General features: G+C 41.0%; 1 protein-coding gene across 1 annotated transcript in view; it reads right to left on the minus strand.

The window, feature by feature from the left end:
- Positions 1 to 13137, minus strand: part of mdga2a (MAM domain containing glycosylphosphatidylinositol anchor 2a) — a 192475-nt gene that overhangs the window by 52271 nt on the left and 127067 nt on the right. Inside the window, exon 9 of the mRNA XM_031755061.2 lies at positions 7686 to 7979. Within this exon, the coding sequence (XP_031610921.2) occupies positions 7686 to 7979 (294 nt within the window). The remainder of the gene's footprint in view (positions 1 to 7685; positions 7980 to 13137) is intronic.

Consider the following 13137-nt stretch of genomic DNA (forward strand, 5'->3'; position numbering starts at 1 on the left):
TGGTTTTCAGTACAGGAATGGTAAAAAGATATTGATTTGGTTGCTAAAGTGAATGGTGTATAGTGTTAATTTCCACTGCACTTATTAACCTGAGATAAAACCACAGTTATGTTGGTATTATCGGATCTGTATCTGCATACTGACATCTGATTCTCGGGTGTTCAATGTAAAACTAGTTAAGACCATCACCAAAACTCAATGTTTCATGCTTTTACCCCAAATAAAAAAGGGAACTGTTGCTTCTCAGTCTTGATAGCTTGAACAAAGTAAGTGGAAAAAAGTTGTGGAAATCTACATTATGCGATATCAAAAACACAGAAGTAATTTGGATTTGTGTTCATTTTAAATCAGGAAAAATGTTAAAATGCAGAGTGTTCTCTCTGTTACTGAGGTACATATAGCGTGGTGTAAAAAAGTGTTTCCCTAGTGTTTTTCATATTTGCCACACAAACACACCACATGTTTCAGATCATCACACAAATTTTAAATATTAGACAAAGATAACCCAAGTAAATTCAAAATGCAGTTTTTAAATGCTGATTTCTTCGATTAAAGGTTAAATGTTATCCAGACTTACCTCGCTCTTTGTGAAAAAGTAATTGCCCCTGTTGTTAAAACATGAAGTAACTGTAACCACATTTTATGAAAAGCTGAATTCAGTTTCACTAAACATGCTCAGGACTGATTACTGGCAGACCTGTTGAATAAAGAAATTACTCAAATAGAACCTGTCTGACAACGTGAAGCAGGCTAAAAGAGCTCAAAAAGCAACACATCATGTTACGACCTAAAGAATCACCTGAGAAACAAAGTCACTGACAGCCATCAGTCTGGAAAAGGTTACAAAGCATTTCTAAGACTTTGGAACTCCAGTGAGCCACAGTGAGAGCCATTATCCACAAATCGAGAAAAACTTTGAATAATGGTGAAACTTCCCAGGAGTGACCAGCCTACCAAAATTACTCCAAGAGCACATCAACAACTCATCCAGGAGGTCACAAAAGAACCCAGAACAACATTAAAGCACCACGGGCTTCACATGTCTCAGTTAAGGCCAGAGTTCATGATTCAACAATAAGAAAGAGACTGAACAAGAGAAGAATTGAAGGAGAAAACCACTGCTGACCAAAAATGTCTTACATTTGCCAAAAAACCCATCTTGATGATCCCAGAAACTTTTAGGAAAATATTCTGTGGACTGATGAGACAAAAGTTGAACTTTCTGGAAGGTTTGAGTGCATCATACCAGCAGTAAAATATGGTGGTGGTAATGTGATGGTCTGAGTCAGTTTAGCTGTCTCAGGACCTGGAAGACTTGCCGTGGTAAATGGAGCCATGAATTTTGGCGTCTACCAAAACATCTTGCAGGAGAATGTTCGGCCATCTGTCTGTGACCTCAAGCTGAAGCACACTCGGGTCCTGTACCAGGACAAGGATCCAAAACACAACAGGAAGGCCACCTCTGAATGGCTTAAGAAAAACAAAATGAAGAGTTTGGAGTGGCCTATTCAAAGTCCTGACCTGAATCTGATTGAGATGCAGTGGCATGACCCTAAAAAGGCAGTTCATGCTCTAAAACCCTCTGATGCGGCTGAATTACAACAATTCTGCATGGATAAGTGGGCCAAAATTTCTCCACAGTGCTGTAAAAGATTCATTGCCAGTTATCACAATTTTGAAACTGCATTTTGTGTTTACTTGGGTTAACATGCACACACACACACACACACACCACTGTTGTGCTCTCATTATGTTACTAATATAGGTCTTAATAGCACATCTAGATTTATTGCAATTTAAGCATAAACAAACTAGACAAACCAGAAGAGGATTATGTGACATCGCAAGAGCTAACTGCTCAGATATTACTGATATGTTAGGCCCCAGTCACACAGGTCTAGATACCAGCTGGCAACCTTGTGGCAATATCTGGTCACTAGGGATAAATATGTATTAGCGAATTGGTGAGTCATTGTTGGAGGTTGCTGGCTAGATGAAATCAGTCCCAAAGAGGTGTTGCCCTAAAAAATTCCTTGTGATGCCTTGTTTACCATTTTTGTTTTGCATGCAACATGCAGATAGATATGTCTGTAAACACTTGCTAACTCTCAGCTGGTTGGCAGTAAGACTTAATAAAGTGGAAAGCAAACTGGAAATGGAGAATGATTGATAAGCACAACTTGTAACTTAAAGGAGAATATTCTCAATTTCCAGTTTGTGCTGCACATTCACTGCAAATGCAAACCATTAGCAACCATGGTCATTTGCTGGTGTCCAAAGCATTTGCAAGGAGGTTTTTCGTGTAGCAATTTTACCTGGCAACTGCCAGTCAACTCTAGTATGTACAAAGTTTTCCCTTACTATGACGTCACTAGGCCTGACTGCTGAAGCTCAGTCATGCAGGGGCTTCAGCAATTAATTTCACAGCAGCTTCTATTAACATTCAGCAAACACTTGCCAACCAGTTGGGGAATTTTCCCCTTGCGACTTGTTGTTATCAGGTGGTTGCTGATCGACTTCTGGGCCTGTGTGACTGGGACCTTAGCCACGGGGAGAAGATAATGACTAGTAAACATGCTATTCTAGTGAAAGCTAACATGTTTGAAGGTCAAGGGCATACTGGAATTATGCCATGATGATATGGTTATATGATTTAGTTTTTTTAACCAGTGCAAGGGAAAAAATGGGGAAAAAACAGATGCCTAATACACTGGATTAGTTTTAGATCATTAGATTAAGTCTTTGCTTTCATATAACAAATTATTTTTTTTTTATCTCCACAGGCAGTGATTTAAATAACAGCATCTGAGACATAAGAAAGGCAATGTGTTGAAAAGATTTCAACACTGAAAATGTGAAAAAAGTTGCTGAATCTGTTCAGACACCATTTTTTGTAAGGAGCCAGTTTCCAGAAAGGTTAAAATGTATTGTTATCTTTCACTGATATATATGTTTGTGATGTTAAAAAGCAGAATATTTACTTACAGTAGTGGAGTAGATACCTCCCTACATTTATTGTTTGAACTTACATGTGACATACCAGCGTTCAATTCAGAAAAATGTGACATTTTATACAACTTCAGCAGCTGTACGTGGGAGTATAAAAGAAAAACAAAAGCCTTGGGCTCAGATGCAACGAAAAGCATTCTTGTGGGAAAATAACCTTTGTAGCATAGCATGCTTCAATATGAAGTCTTGATAGAGCAAAAAAGCATTCATTAGGAAGTCAAACAGATATATATGGAATATAAAATGATAACCCTGATTTATAATGAGCCTCTGTGTTGAATAATGTAGGGGACGCTTCTCTGCATCAGTACGCCTTCCTTCCCTCATGCTACAGCCGCTGCAATCAAACAATGAACTTGCACACCACCTGTATTAGCATATTGTTATTAAAACATAGGGATAATTTATGAACCTAAATATACAATTAATGATAATCAATGTAGATTCTTTAGCGCGACGAGTGGCCTGGTGATCTACTAATAGGTTTAGCTCACTCCCTAACCAAGTTATAAATTATTCTGTCAAAGCCGTGCACAGGCTTCTGTTTACAACCTACATATTCACTGACCTTTTCTGGTGCGGATTCGATGCGGCTGATCAATTCAATATTGTTCCACAAAAAGGGTTATTAAAATTTCATCCCCAAATGCGTGGTGTGAGCACTGCTGTAATGCAAAAGATTAATCTGCTGGTGTTAAGTTGGCGTTAGGCTAATGTGAGTCGCTCTAAAATGATTCACATTAGAGTGGGCCTCAGGGGCCGGCATTGCAGCCCTTCTTGATGCAGAAAGGAAAATTAATTAAAAACAATAATCGTGTAATTCTGCTCATTACTTTTGCCCAGGCTGTAACTTCTTTATCCCACTGTGTCTTTTTGATGTATGTCAGATAGTCAGGTGCTTGCTCAAGGGGACTACTGCACGGTTGCATCAGGCAGGTGTCATGGGCAACGCAAGGAGCAACAGAAGGGAAGCCTGTATAAAAGATTCCTGTGCATCTGGGCCGTAGTAGAACTTGATAACTCACTCTGACAGACAGTGGTATCTAGGACAGAAGACCACTCTATACCGCTTCGTTCTTTATTTCTTTTTGCTTCTTCACTTCCTCTCTCTCAAGTCCCTGGACCATGCCAAGTCAGTTTGACTAAGAACATTAGGGTGTCACAGCTTGGGATTTGGCGTTTGCAATTCTATTAGAGCGTCGACTCTAAAGGCAAACGTCTTCCATTCCCTCTACCTCTCCTCCTGGCGTCGCCTCTGCCAGCCAACAGATGCAGGTTTTTACATATCAAAGCTGTTGACTTGCCAGAGTCGTTTCTTCACGCCTCTAATGCTCTTTGCTTCAGAGGACTGTACCTCGGTCCCTTGATCAAGTTACTAAACGCGGCTTTGCACATGGCTCACCACCAAAGGCGGGTGGCTCACGCTGGGACCTGGAAATGCAGGCGAGAAAAGCATCTCAGAGGGATTGGCTTGTGCTTACACACCATGAGACAGGCCAAGTGAAAGAAGGGAGGGGGCATACCGACAGGCGTATGGAGGAAACAACAAAAGCCGGGCCAGACTGTGTTAATAAAGTAAATTCTTAAGTGGAGAAAGACGATCAAAGGTCCATGTATTTGGCAAATGTAATCAGCAGCGTGCACTGAGGTGTACACAGGGTGGACGCGTTTCCCCAATATGCTCAAAGTGTGTCAAAGCAATCTAACAGTTCAAATGCAGATTGTTTGTGCTTTTTAAACTTAGGCTTTGATGCCAATTATTAATAAGTAAAAAGACTGACAAACAGAACTAGCTCTGAAGCAGAAACATGGCAGAATGATTGATTTATCAATACCGAAGCCCTAATAAGTCTCTTCATTATGTGTTCTCCTTTGAAGATGGAGAACAGATGAAAGTGTTGTATGACATCAAGAACTGTAGCATCAGAGAGGTACTTTATTAAAATAATACTAGATAATGAGAGGTAATTGCATTCTCAGAATAAATTGTGTTGAAAGGAACAGATAGAATTATCTGGAGTGAATTGATGCGCTTCACTGCGAGTCTCATACTGCGTGTGTCGATGACGCAACCCCATGCCAAGGCAAATCCATGTGTGAGAAGGACTAGATTTGAAGGCATGCGTGTCTTTAAGCTGAGGTCTTGGAGTCTCCGTTTTCCCCTCCTTGCCTCTTGAGGCATGTCTTCTCCATCTGAGTGTCACTAACAACAGTCACTCTGTGCAAGTGACCCTTCTGCCACGGTTGCACATACAGAGGGGAGAAAGCAGCAGCAGCTTGTGATAAGAGATGACCTTTCATGGTTGGATGTCAGAGGTGAGAAATACTGCCTGAAAGCATGTGTGATACTGACCTCGACTCTGAGATGGAGTCATTCAGAGGTTATAGAACTTCTGCTTGTTATGTTAAAAATATTGGCAAAGCTTTTAACGTATTTTTAAAAATCATCTTTAACTTTGTCATATTGGAGTTAACTGGGGCCTCCTCTAGAACCCTGGGTCTTGCCTTGAGATCATTAGTCATGCCAGACAGCTGGCCAGTTACTGATTCAGTGCAGTGAAATGTCTCTTTTACCTGTCCTGTTCTTAATTTTAGGTCTTAGTCACACATGTGTATATTGTCAACCATGTGGTCAGTGAGCGTTCCTGGAGGTTGCTGACTGTAGCCAGGTGAAATTGGTCATAAAGCAAGTGCTGCATTAAAAAAAACCCTCCTTGTGATTTCTTGGGCTACTAGCAAATTGCCTGTCGCATGTATTTTACTTGTTTTACTTATGAGATAGCTTTATGATTACACTGTAACATTTTTATGACTATTACAAACAAGGATTTACATATTTGTAATTTTTTTTCATTACAGTGGTAAAACACACCTTTGTCTTAATTTTGTTGATAAACTCTGGTCATGTCAGTGGCATCTTATTTACTTTAATGATCCACAGTGTTAAAGAACGTGGCCCAGGTACGGCCAGCAGACTGTATGTTTTAGGTTATGTGTTAGATACTGCATCTTTTACAGTGATTTGTATTTTGCTAAATTTCTTGAATACTATTTAAAAGTATTATTGGCAAAAAGACTAACCCAACTTAAACAGATCCAATTTAAATGTGTCAGAGTTTTTAAGTAGTTACTGATTTGCGGATGAAGTTGTACCATTTGAATGTGAAGCAAAAGCAGAAAGAATTAATTCTTTCATGTTGACCAGAAAGCTTCAGCTTATTTGCCATAAGCTGATTTCTGGTGAGAGGGAAAAGCTGCATTATCCAGTTTTGAACTATTAATCAATGAATAATAAATAAATGAAATACCTGGCTTTGCTTGTTGAATTTTGGATTCAACTATTTATTTGGTTCCAAAACACTGCCCTTGCATGAGACAGCAGATCCAGTAAATGCTGCTAATTAATAAAAGGCATCTCAGAGTTTAAATCCTTTGTTTACTTTTCGGTGTCAGACTTGGGTTTGTAGGAAAGTCACTAACCTTTGATACGAGCTGTCATTGCTGCATAATTTTTATCAATTCAGCCCCAAATTTAAGACAGTCTTCTTCAAAGCGCATCAAAACTTCATTAACTCTCTTAATACAGACAAGCGGGTAACAGCTAAGCTGAAATGTGAACGCCACAAAGAAAGTACAATAAAACTCTTAAAGAACTGAGGGTAAAGTGTGGCGCTAAGAAAACAGCAGCTGAACTTCCTCTTCAAGCAAAATATCGGTAGTTGCTTGGGTATACTTCTGTAGTTTTATCTTTGGCAGGTTCAGTGTTGACAATACTTGATGTATGCACCAAATTCAGTGTAATATATTTCACAATGTGCTTTAAAACAGCTGTGTTGCTGCTCAGGTTCCTTTTAGGTAAAGGAGTGAATGCATTATTTGAAACAGAAGAATGTATGGATTAACTAAGTGGGCCATGGAGAAAACAATGGAAGCCATGAGAGTTTTTCCATTTCCTATGATAACTTGCCAGCGACTGGTAAGCACCCAGCATGGATGGCTTTCATTTCCTTCTTATCCATCTTCCCCTCTTTCTTTGGTGGAGAAAAACCTCCCCGGTTCTTCAGTGAGTGACGCTTCTTTCAATTCCTGGTGCTCATCCAAAATATTCCATTTGGATGTCCATAAATGAAGATGAAATGAATACCAGTGGGAACAAATTAGCTGGTCACTAATTAGCTCTTAAGCTAATGCTGAATGTCATGTGTTAAAGGAGGGTAAAGGGGTGTCAATGAATGGTGGTGGCACGCAGTCTTCAGGTCATCACACAAACACACGTCCAGGCCCTTTCAAATGAGGGCATCAGCATCTAGAGCTTTGTGTCTCAGTAAATATTAGTTCTGCTCAGCTCGCACTCAGCAGATAAAGTCCTCAGTGTGGGAGGCGGAGTCAGAGCAGTTTCCTCTTAGACCTGACGGAGGGTACCAGGGGACTAGACTAATTTTACAGCCTTCAGAAAGAAATTGGATGGGTGTAAATGAAAAGAAATGGGTGAATGTTCAATTCTGGTCACACTGGACTAGAATAATTACACGGCATACAAAAGAAAATACATCACAGTAACAAATGGTGCACCACATGTACAAACACATTATTTCACTGCTACAAGTTATACCACAAAATGCATTTCCCCACAAATTTAGACACATATAGAAAATACCCACAGTCTGTCAACTCACATTGTACAATCAGCTCCACTATGGCCTCCCGGGGCTTCACGTTGAACCCATTATACTGGCTGGTCTGGCAGCGGTACGAGCCCGTCATCTCCCTGGACACATTAACAATACGCAGCACGCCATCGTAGCTCTCCATCTGCATGCTGCCGTCTGGCATGGGCGCTTCCTTATCCGCTCGCGACCACAGGATGATGGGCTTGGGCTTCCCTGAAACAAGGCACTCCAGCTCCACTGTGTCACCCTCGCGGGCCACCAGGGGGGACTTGCCCCGTGGGACTGTCAGGTTGGGGGGAACTAAGAAAGAGAAAAACAAAGGAGGGACTGATATGGGGCTCTAGAAAGTCAGCAGGCGGGGTAAGAGGAAATGGTCGACTTGGGGAAAGTTGTGGCGAAAAAGGTATGGAGGGGGAAGCGAATGAGCATCCAAAGTTGCGATGGCAATGAAGAGGCATCTCAGCAACATACACAGCTTTTATGCAAGCACCATGCGGATATTAGCAACAGTAATGGCTAACGGCTGGGACTAGACAGTCTGAACATGTACTCTATGCAAAACCACCACGAAGGACAGCAGTGAGAAGGTTTAATGCTATCAAGCAATGGCAAACGATGAACAATGCAATGAGCGGACAAGCAAATTCTAAATAGCTAATGACAGCCTTTATTAGCTAAACAAGTCCAGATACTAAAAAGACTAAGGAATGTAGACCATGCAGTAAACTACAGAGTAAGAGTCCTGTTTACACATCCACTCTGAATGCATGAAGATCAGGCAGATTAGCCCTCACAAGGGATTAGTCCAGTGAAATCTAAGACATAGTTCACAATCGGCGCAGCAGTTTAAACAACCGATGTTCAAGTGGATTGAACAAAACAGTTACAAAAGAAACATGCAGAGGAGAAAAGTAAGACATGATATTTATATATATATATATATATATAAAACAAAAGCAAACCAGCAGTTCAACAGTTTGTAAAACACTCCTGTTGCCTTTGATGCCAGGAGTTAGATTGATTCCAAGCTTGTGTTTATACATGATTGTGGGTCATTGTAAATCACAAACCTGAGAGAAGGGATTTCTTTGTAACTACGAAGTCTGGATCTTCATATGAGCTATCCTTACACTTCTAATACACTCTCAGCAGTAGCAGCATTGGCATTACAATCAACAGCCAAACAGCATTGTTACTTTCACTGTCACATTTTCATCATCTCATCACTTTCCCATCACAAAATTATTTTTCTGAGATGTTTTCCACAGCTAACACCACTTTAACATTCATAGTTGCATCATCGCCATCACTCTTCACAGCTTTTTACTTCCCTACCCTCCTCCTATCCTTCTCATGCAGCCACTCAGTCTCAATCTAGCACCCCATAATTTAGAGCATTTACAAGAGAACCCTCCCAAAGGTGATGCAGCACTGAGCCTGGCCATGTAACAAAAATATGACCCAATAAATAGATACCTGCCTTTTTTATAACAGGTATTTTAGAGTCTGGCTGAGTGCAAACAATTAATAATAAAAAGAGGAAGAAGAAGATTTGCAGATATCCTTGAGTGTGTTTATGTGTGCATCTGCCTGTTGTAAGTGTGGAAGGCATGAAATCTAGCAGGTTGGATCAAACAGTCTGGTTCCACACCAAGCATGCTGGCCAAGTAAATTTGTTTAATTAGTAAACCTGGCAAATTGCACCGGCTCCTAGAGTGCTGTGTATGTGTATAAGTGTGTTCGTGTGCGAGTCCAAATCATCAACAGACTCCAGCTCTGTTTTGTAGCACTGTTCCCAAAAATAGTTTACAGCCAGCAATTTGAGGAGTGAAAATCTTCTCAGCAATGATGAAACCGTGTCGTGCTTCCCTGATGATTTTCGAATCACTGTCATTCTGCCCAAACAATGCTGCAGCTGGAATGGAGTCAAGCCACATTGGAGTTTCACAGTGATGAAATCACCAGCAATCTCACGAAAACGAAACAGAGTCCAGCTATATTTCTTTTGACCCCATTTTTGTGTGGGTAAGAGGTGAGAATCCTGCAGCCGTTTCAGTGCTCCAGCTCCAGGTCAGATTCCTTTTGTCCTCCCCCCAGAGTCTTGGATAAATTATCACACTGTCAGAAACAAGGCAATCTCACGATCCTTCGTATAAGGTTGTGCTTATTAAAGACTCTGCGGCACTCTGAAATTAGCTCATTGTTATTCCTAAAATAGATTATGGATTGAAAAAATGAAAGCTCGGCAATTATGACCAAAAATTGAATAAATGCTGTAAACAGGTCATGCTGTCAGACAATCTTATTCGCGGATATATTTTTTTAAGAATGAAAACAAAGCTGCAATTATTAATTGATTTAAAAACTGGAACTAAAGAATGTTTGGAGTAATGTGATAAACATGTTAGCAAACACGTGCCCACTTCCATGAGGCACGGAGAAATAAATGGGCTACAGAATCAAAACAATGAGCTGAAAAATACTAAAAAATACTAACATTCTGTAGAGTTGGATGGTAATTCTCTATGATGACATCACAGTACTTTCATTTTCTGTCATTACAATAACATCTATTACTACAGTATCTGGACAACAGGTTTTGATTACTGTAATACAAGAAATGAAAAGCTATTACCTAACCCCGCACATAAACCAGTTCATGAGCCAGTGAGTACCGAAAAAAACATGCTGGTGTGATTTGCATGAAATAATGAAGTCTGGTCATTCATAGATAAAATACTGGCATTGTGTTTGGCACTACAGGAAAAAAAAGGCCCTCCACAGAGCCAGTGATGGCGGACCCTCATTTCATTCTCGCACATTTGCTGATTTTTTTTATTCACACAATGTCTCAATTTTAACAGCAAAGGTTCAAATCCACTTCGCTATTCAGAGCATTTCCTTGGGTCAAAACAGTGAAGTAGTGAGTTGACAGTGAAAGGAGAGGAGAGGAGCAGCAAGCATCCATTAGAGTCTGGAGGAGAGGTTTATTCACCGAGTTGCCATCATTACACCTGGCCTCTCCACTGCCCAGATTAGGCAGGCAATTACAGTTTGTCTGCCTGTTGGGTTTGGCAGCACAAATACTGGCTATCAGCTGCCATTGTCTCTCCTCACACCATGATGAAAAAAAAAAACAGACAGGCATACATGCACTCAGAAACTCGCACATCCTTCTCTCTTGCTTACTCTGTACATTACTCTTCCTCTTGCTCTGTTTTTTCCAAGTGAACACCCTGCCTTAGTGTTTGAGTCTGACCACTGCGATGCTCAGTGTGGCAGGGAGCCTGCTACTGGTTTTCACTGTGCTCTCATTGTGCCAGAGCCATCCAAATGCCAGTGATGCCTGCAAGGCATGCCCGCTGTGTGTGTACGTCTTTGCAGTGCACGTGCGTCTGCGCGGTTAATGTCTCTGCACGTGCACGTGTGCGCGTATCGCTCACTGCTTCTCTCCTCGCCCACGGGTGACACCATGCTGTGATCCTGCCTCAGTTCCTCAATGAGATGCTATGCTTCTTCTCTTTGCGACTGAGCAAAAACACCGTGGGTATGTATCTGTAGGTTTATGGGTTAAATCAGGATAGGACCTTCTAGTTTGGCCTCAGCTCTGCGCTGGAATGATCCTTCAAATGTAGCTTTTAATTATGATCCATCAGCACCGCAGCAGACGCAGAGCAACATGAGCTAACTGCAAAAAGGTAGAAATAACTGGCACTTTGAATTTTCTTACAGCGACAGGATCCAGAGTGATGTTTTAGAGAATAAACATTCCCACTGCCCCCTTTTTTCGGGTAAGTGCTATGACATCACTCCTCGTCACCATGGCAACATAGTGCTCTCTACTAAACCAGGTCCTGCAGTGTGTGTGTGTGTGTGTGTGTGTATGCATGTATGCATGAGACTGTGTGCTTAGACAGCTTGAGGCCAATGAGTTGGTCACAATGTGACAGGACTTTGTTCCTCAGAGTCCTGATCCTCTGGGGACAGAGTGAAGAGTCCCATAGGTGCACTGTGGACATGTTTTTGAATCTGTGTGTTTCTGTGTGTCTGTTTTGGGGGAGGCTGTATCTACACCCTGAGTCGCTGAAGTGCAATAAATATACACAGATGTGTTAAATTTGGAAGAGTGCACCCACAGACTGCTGTGACACAGCAGTGACAAGACTCACATAACAATGTGTGCGAGTTTGTGTGTGTGTGTTTTGAGCTCTGTGTCATTCCCCTGAGATTTTATAACCTACAATCAATCTCAAAAACTCTTCACAAACTCACATGGATCAGACTGTAGCACAGCAGATTTTATATCGGTGCCTTCTTTTTTTTGTTTAACCAACAAAACAGAATAAAAGAAATGTCCAGTCTAAAAACAAATGCATACAACCACTTTTCTACTGCTAAGCAGGGAACAACTCCCATGGATGGCCCACAGTTTATGTAAATTGCTCAAGGGGCCTTCACAGTAGTTAATGAGGGAGGGAGAGTGTTTCTTATTCATGTTTCTCAGATTTTCCCAGCTGGACGGGGAGGTGATTTCCCAGATGGTCACCTCCATAAAGCATGACTGCAGGTGTTGCGGTGGAGGCTATAGGCAGGTACACTGAGAACAAATGCAGCAAGTTATCTCATCTTATTCAAATATTTTGTACTCTGAAAACAATCTGAGCTATGGATACACCCCTGCCCACTGCCATCCAACATCTCCAAACATCCACATATGTGTGTTTATTAACAAACTGAAGTTTTTATTTGCGCTGACACTTTGGGCACCGGTAATCTACCACAGGAACATCACAGGTGCTGTGCTGACATATTGTGCCCAGCGCCATTGTAGAAGTGGCATCTATTGTTGTCATATGGTGGATTTCTCAGGACAGCGTCCCAGCTGTGGGACAGCTGGTAAGCCCCTTCATCGCAGTTCATTGCTCACTGTTAGTCTATTGGGTCGTTCATCAAGTTTTGGGAATTGGTTCCTGTGTGCAGTTTATAACTTCATTTTCAAACCTTGGATTAATGAATTTTAGATTTTAGATGTGACTGCTGTACAAGACCAAAGACAAACTTGTTATCTAGGCCATTTGCTCACTTTTCAAGTTGGAAAGATTTCTATCTGTCATATGACATTGCCTCAACTGAAGGTGCTGGAGCTGGGATCTGCATTAAAGTGATGTATCCAATTTAGAACTTTAATGAAAAAATACAACCAAATAACTAACTGTTCTGTAAGGATTTAGTGAATAAATGGTCAACTCAGCAGAAAATGAATGTACTGTTCCATGCTCTGCTGTAGTAGGTGGTCATATGAGCCCCTCCCTTTGAAACTACTACCCCTCACTGTGTTTATAACATAATTATAAAGTGACCTTTCACACTGAATTGTTTAAATAATTTTTCAAAATGATTTAAATATATGTTAATAACCTGTTTCACAGTGTGTACCTCTTTTGCTGTGCTTTGCTCC

This window comes from Oreochromis aureus, linkage group 15 (genome assembly GCF_013358895.1).
Source record: "Oreochromis aureus strain Israel breed Guangdong linkage group 15, ZZ_aureus, whole genome shotgun sequence".
Lineage (NCBI taxonomy): Eukaryota > Metazoa > Chordata > Actinopteri > Cichliformes > Cichlidae > Oreochromis > Oreochromis aureus.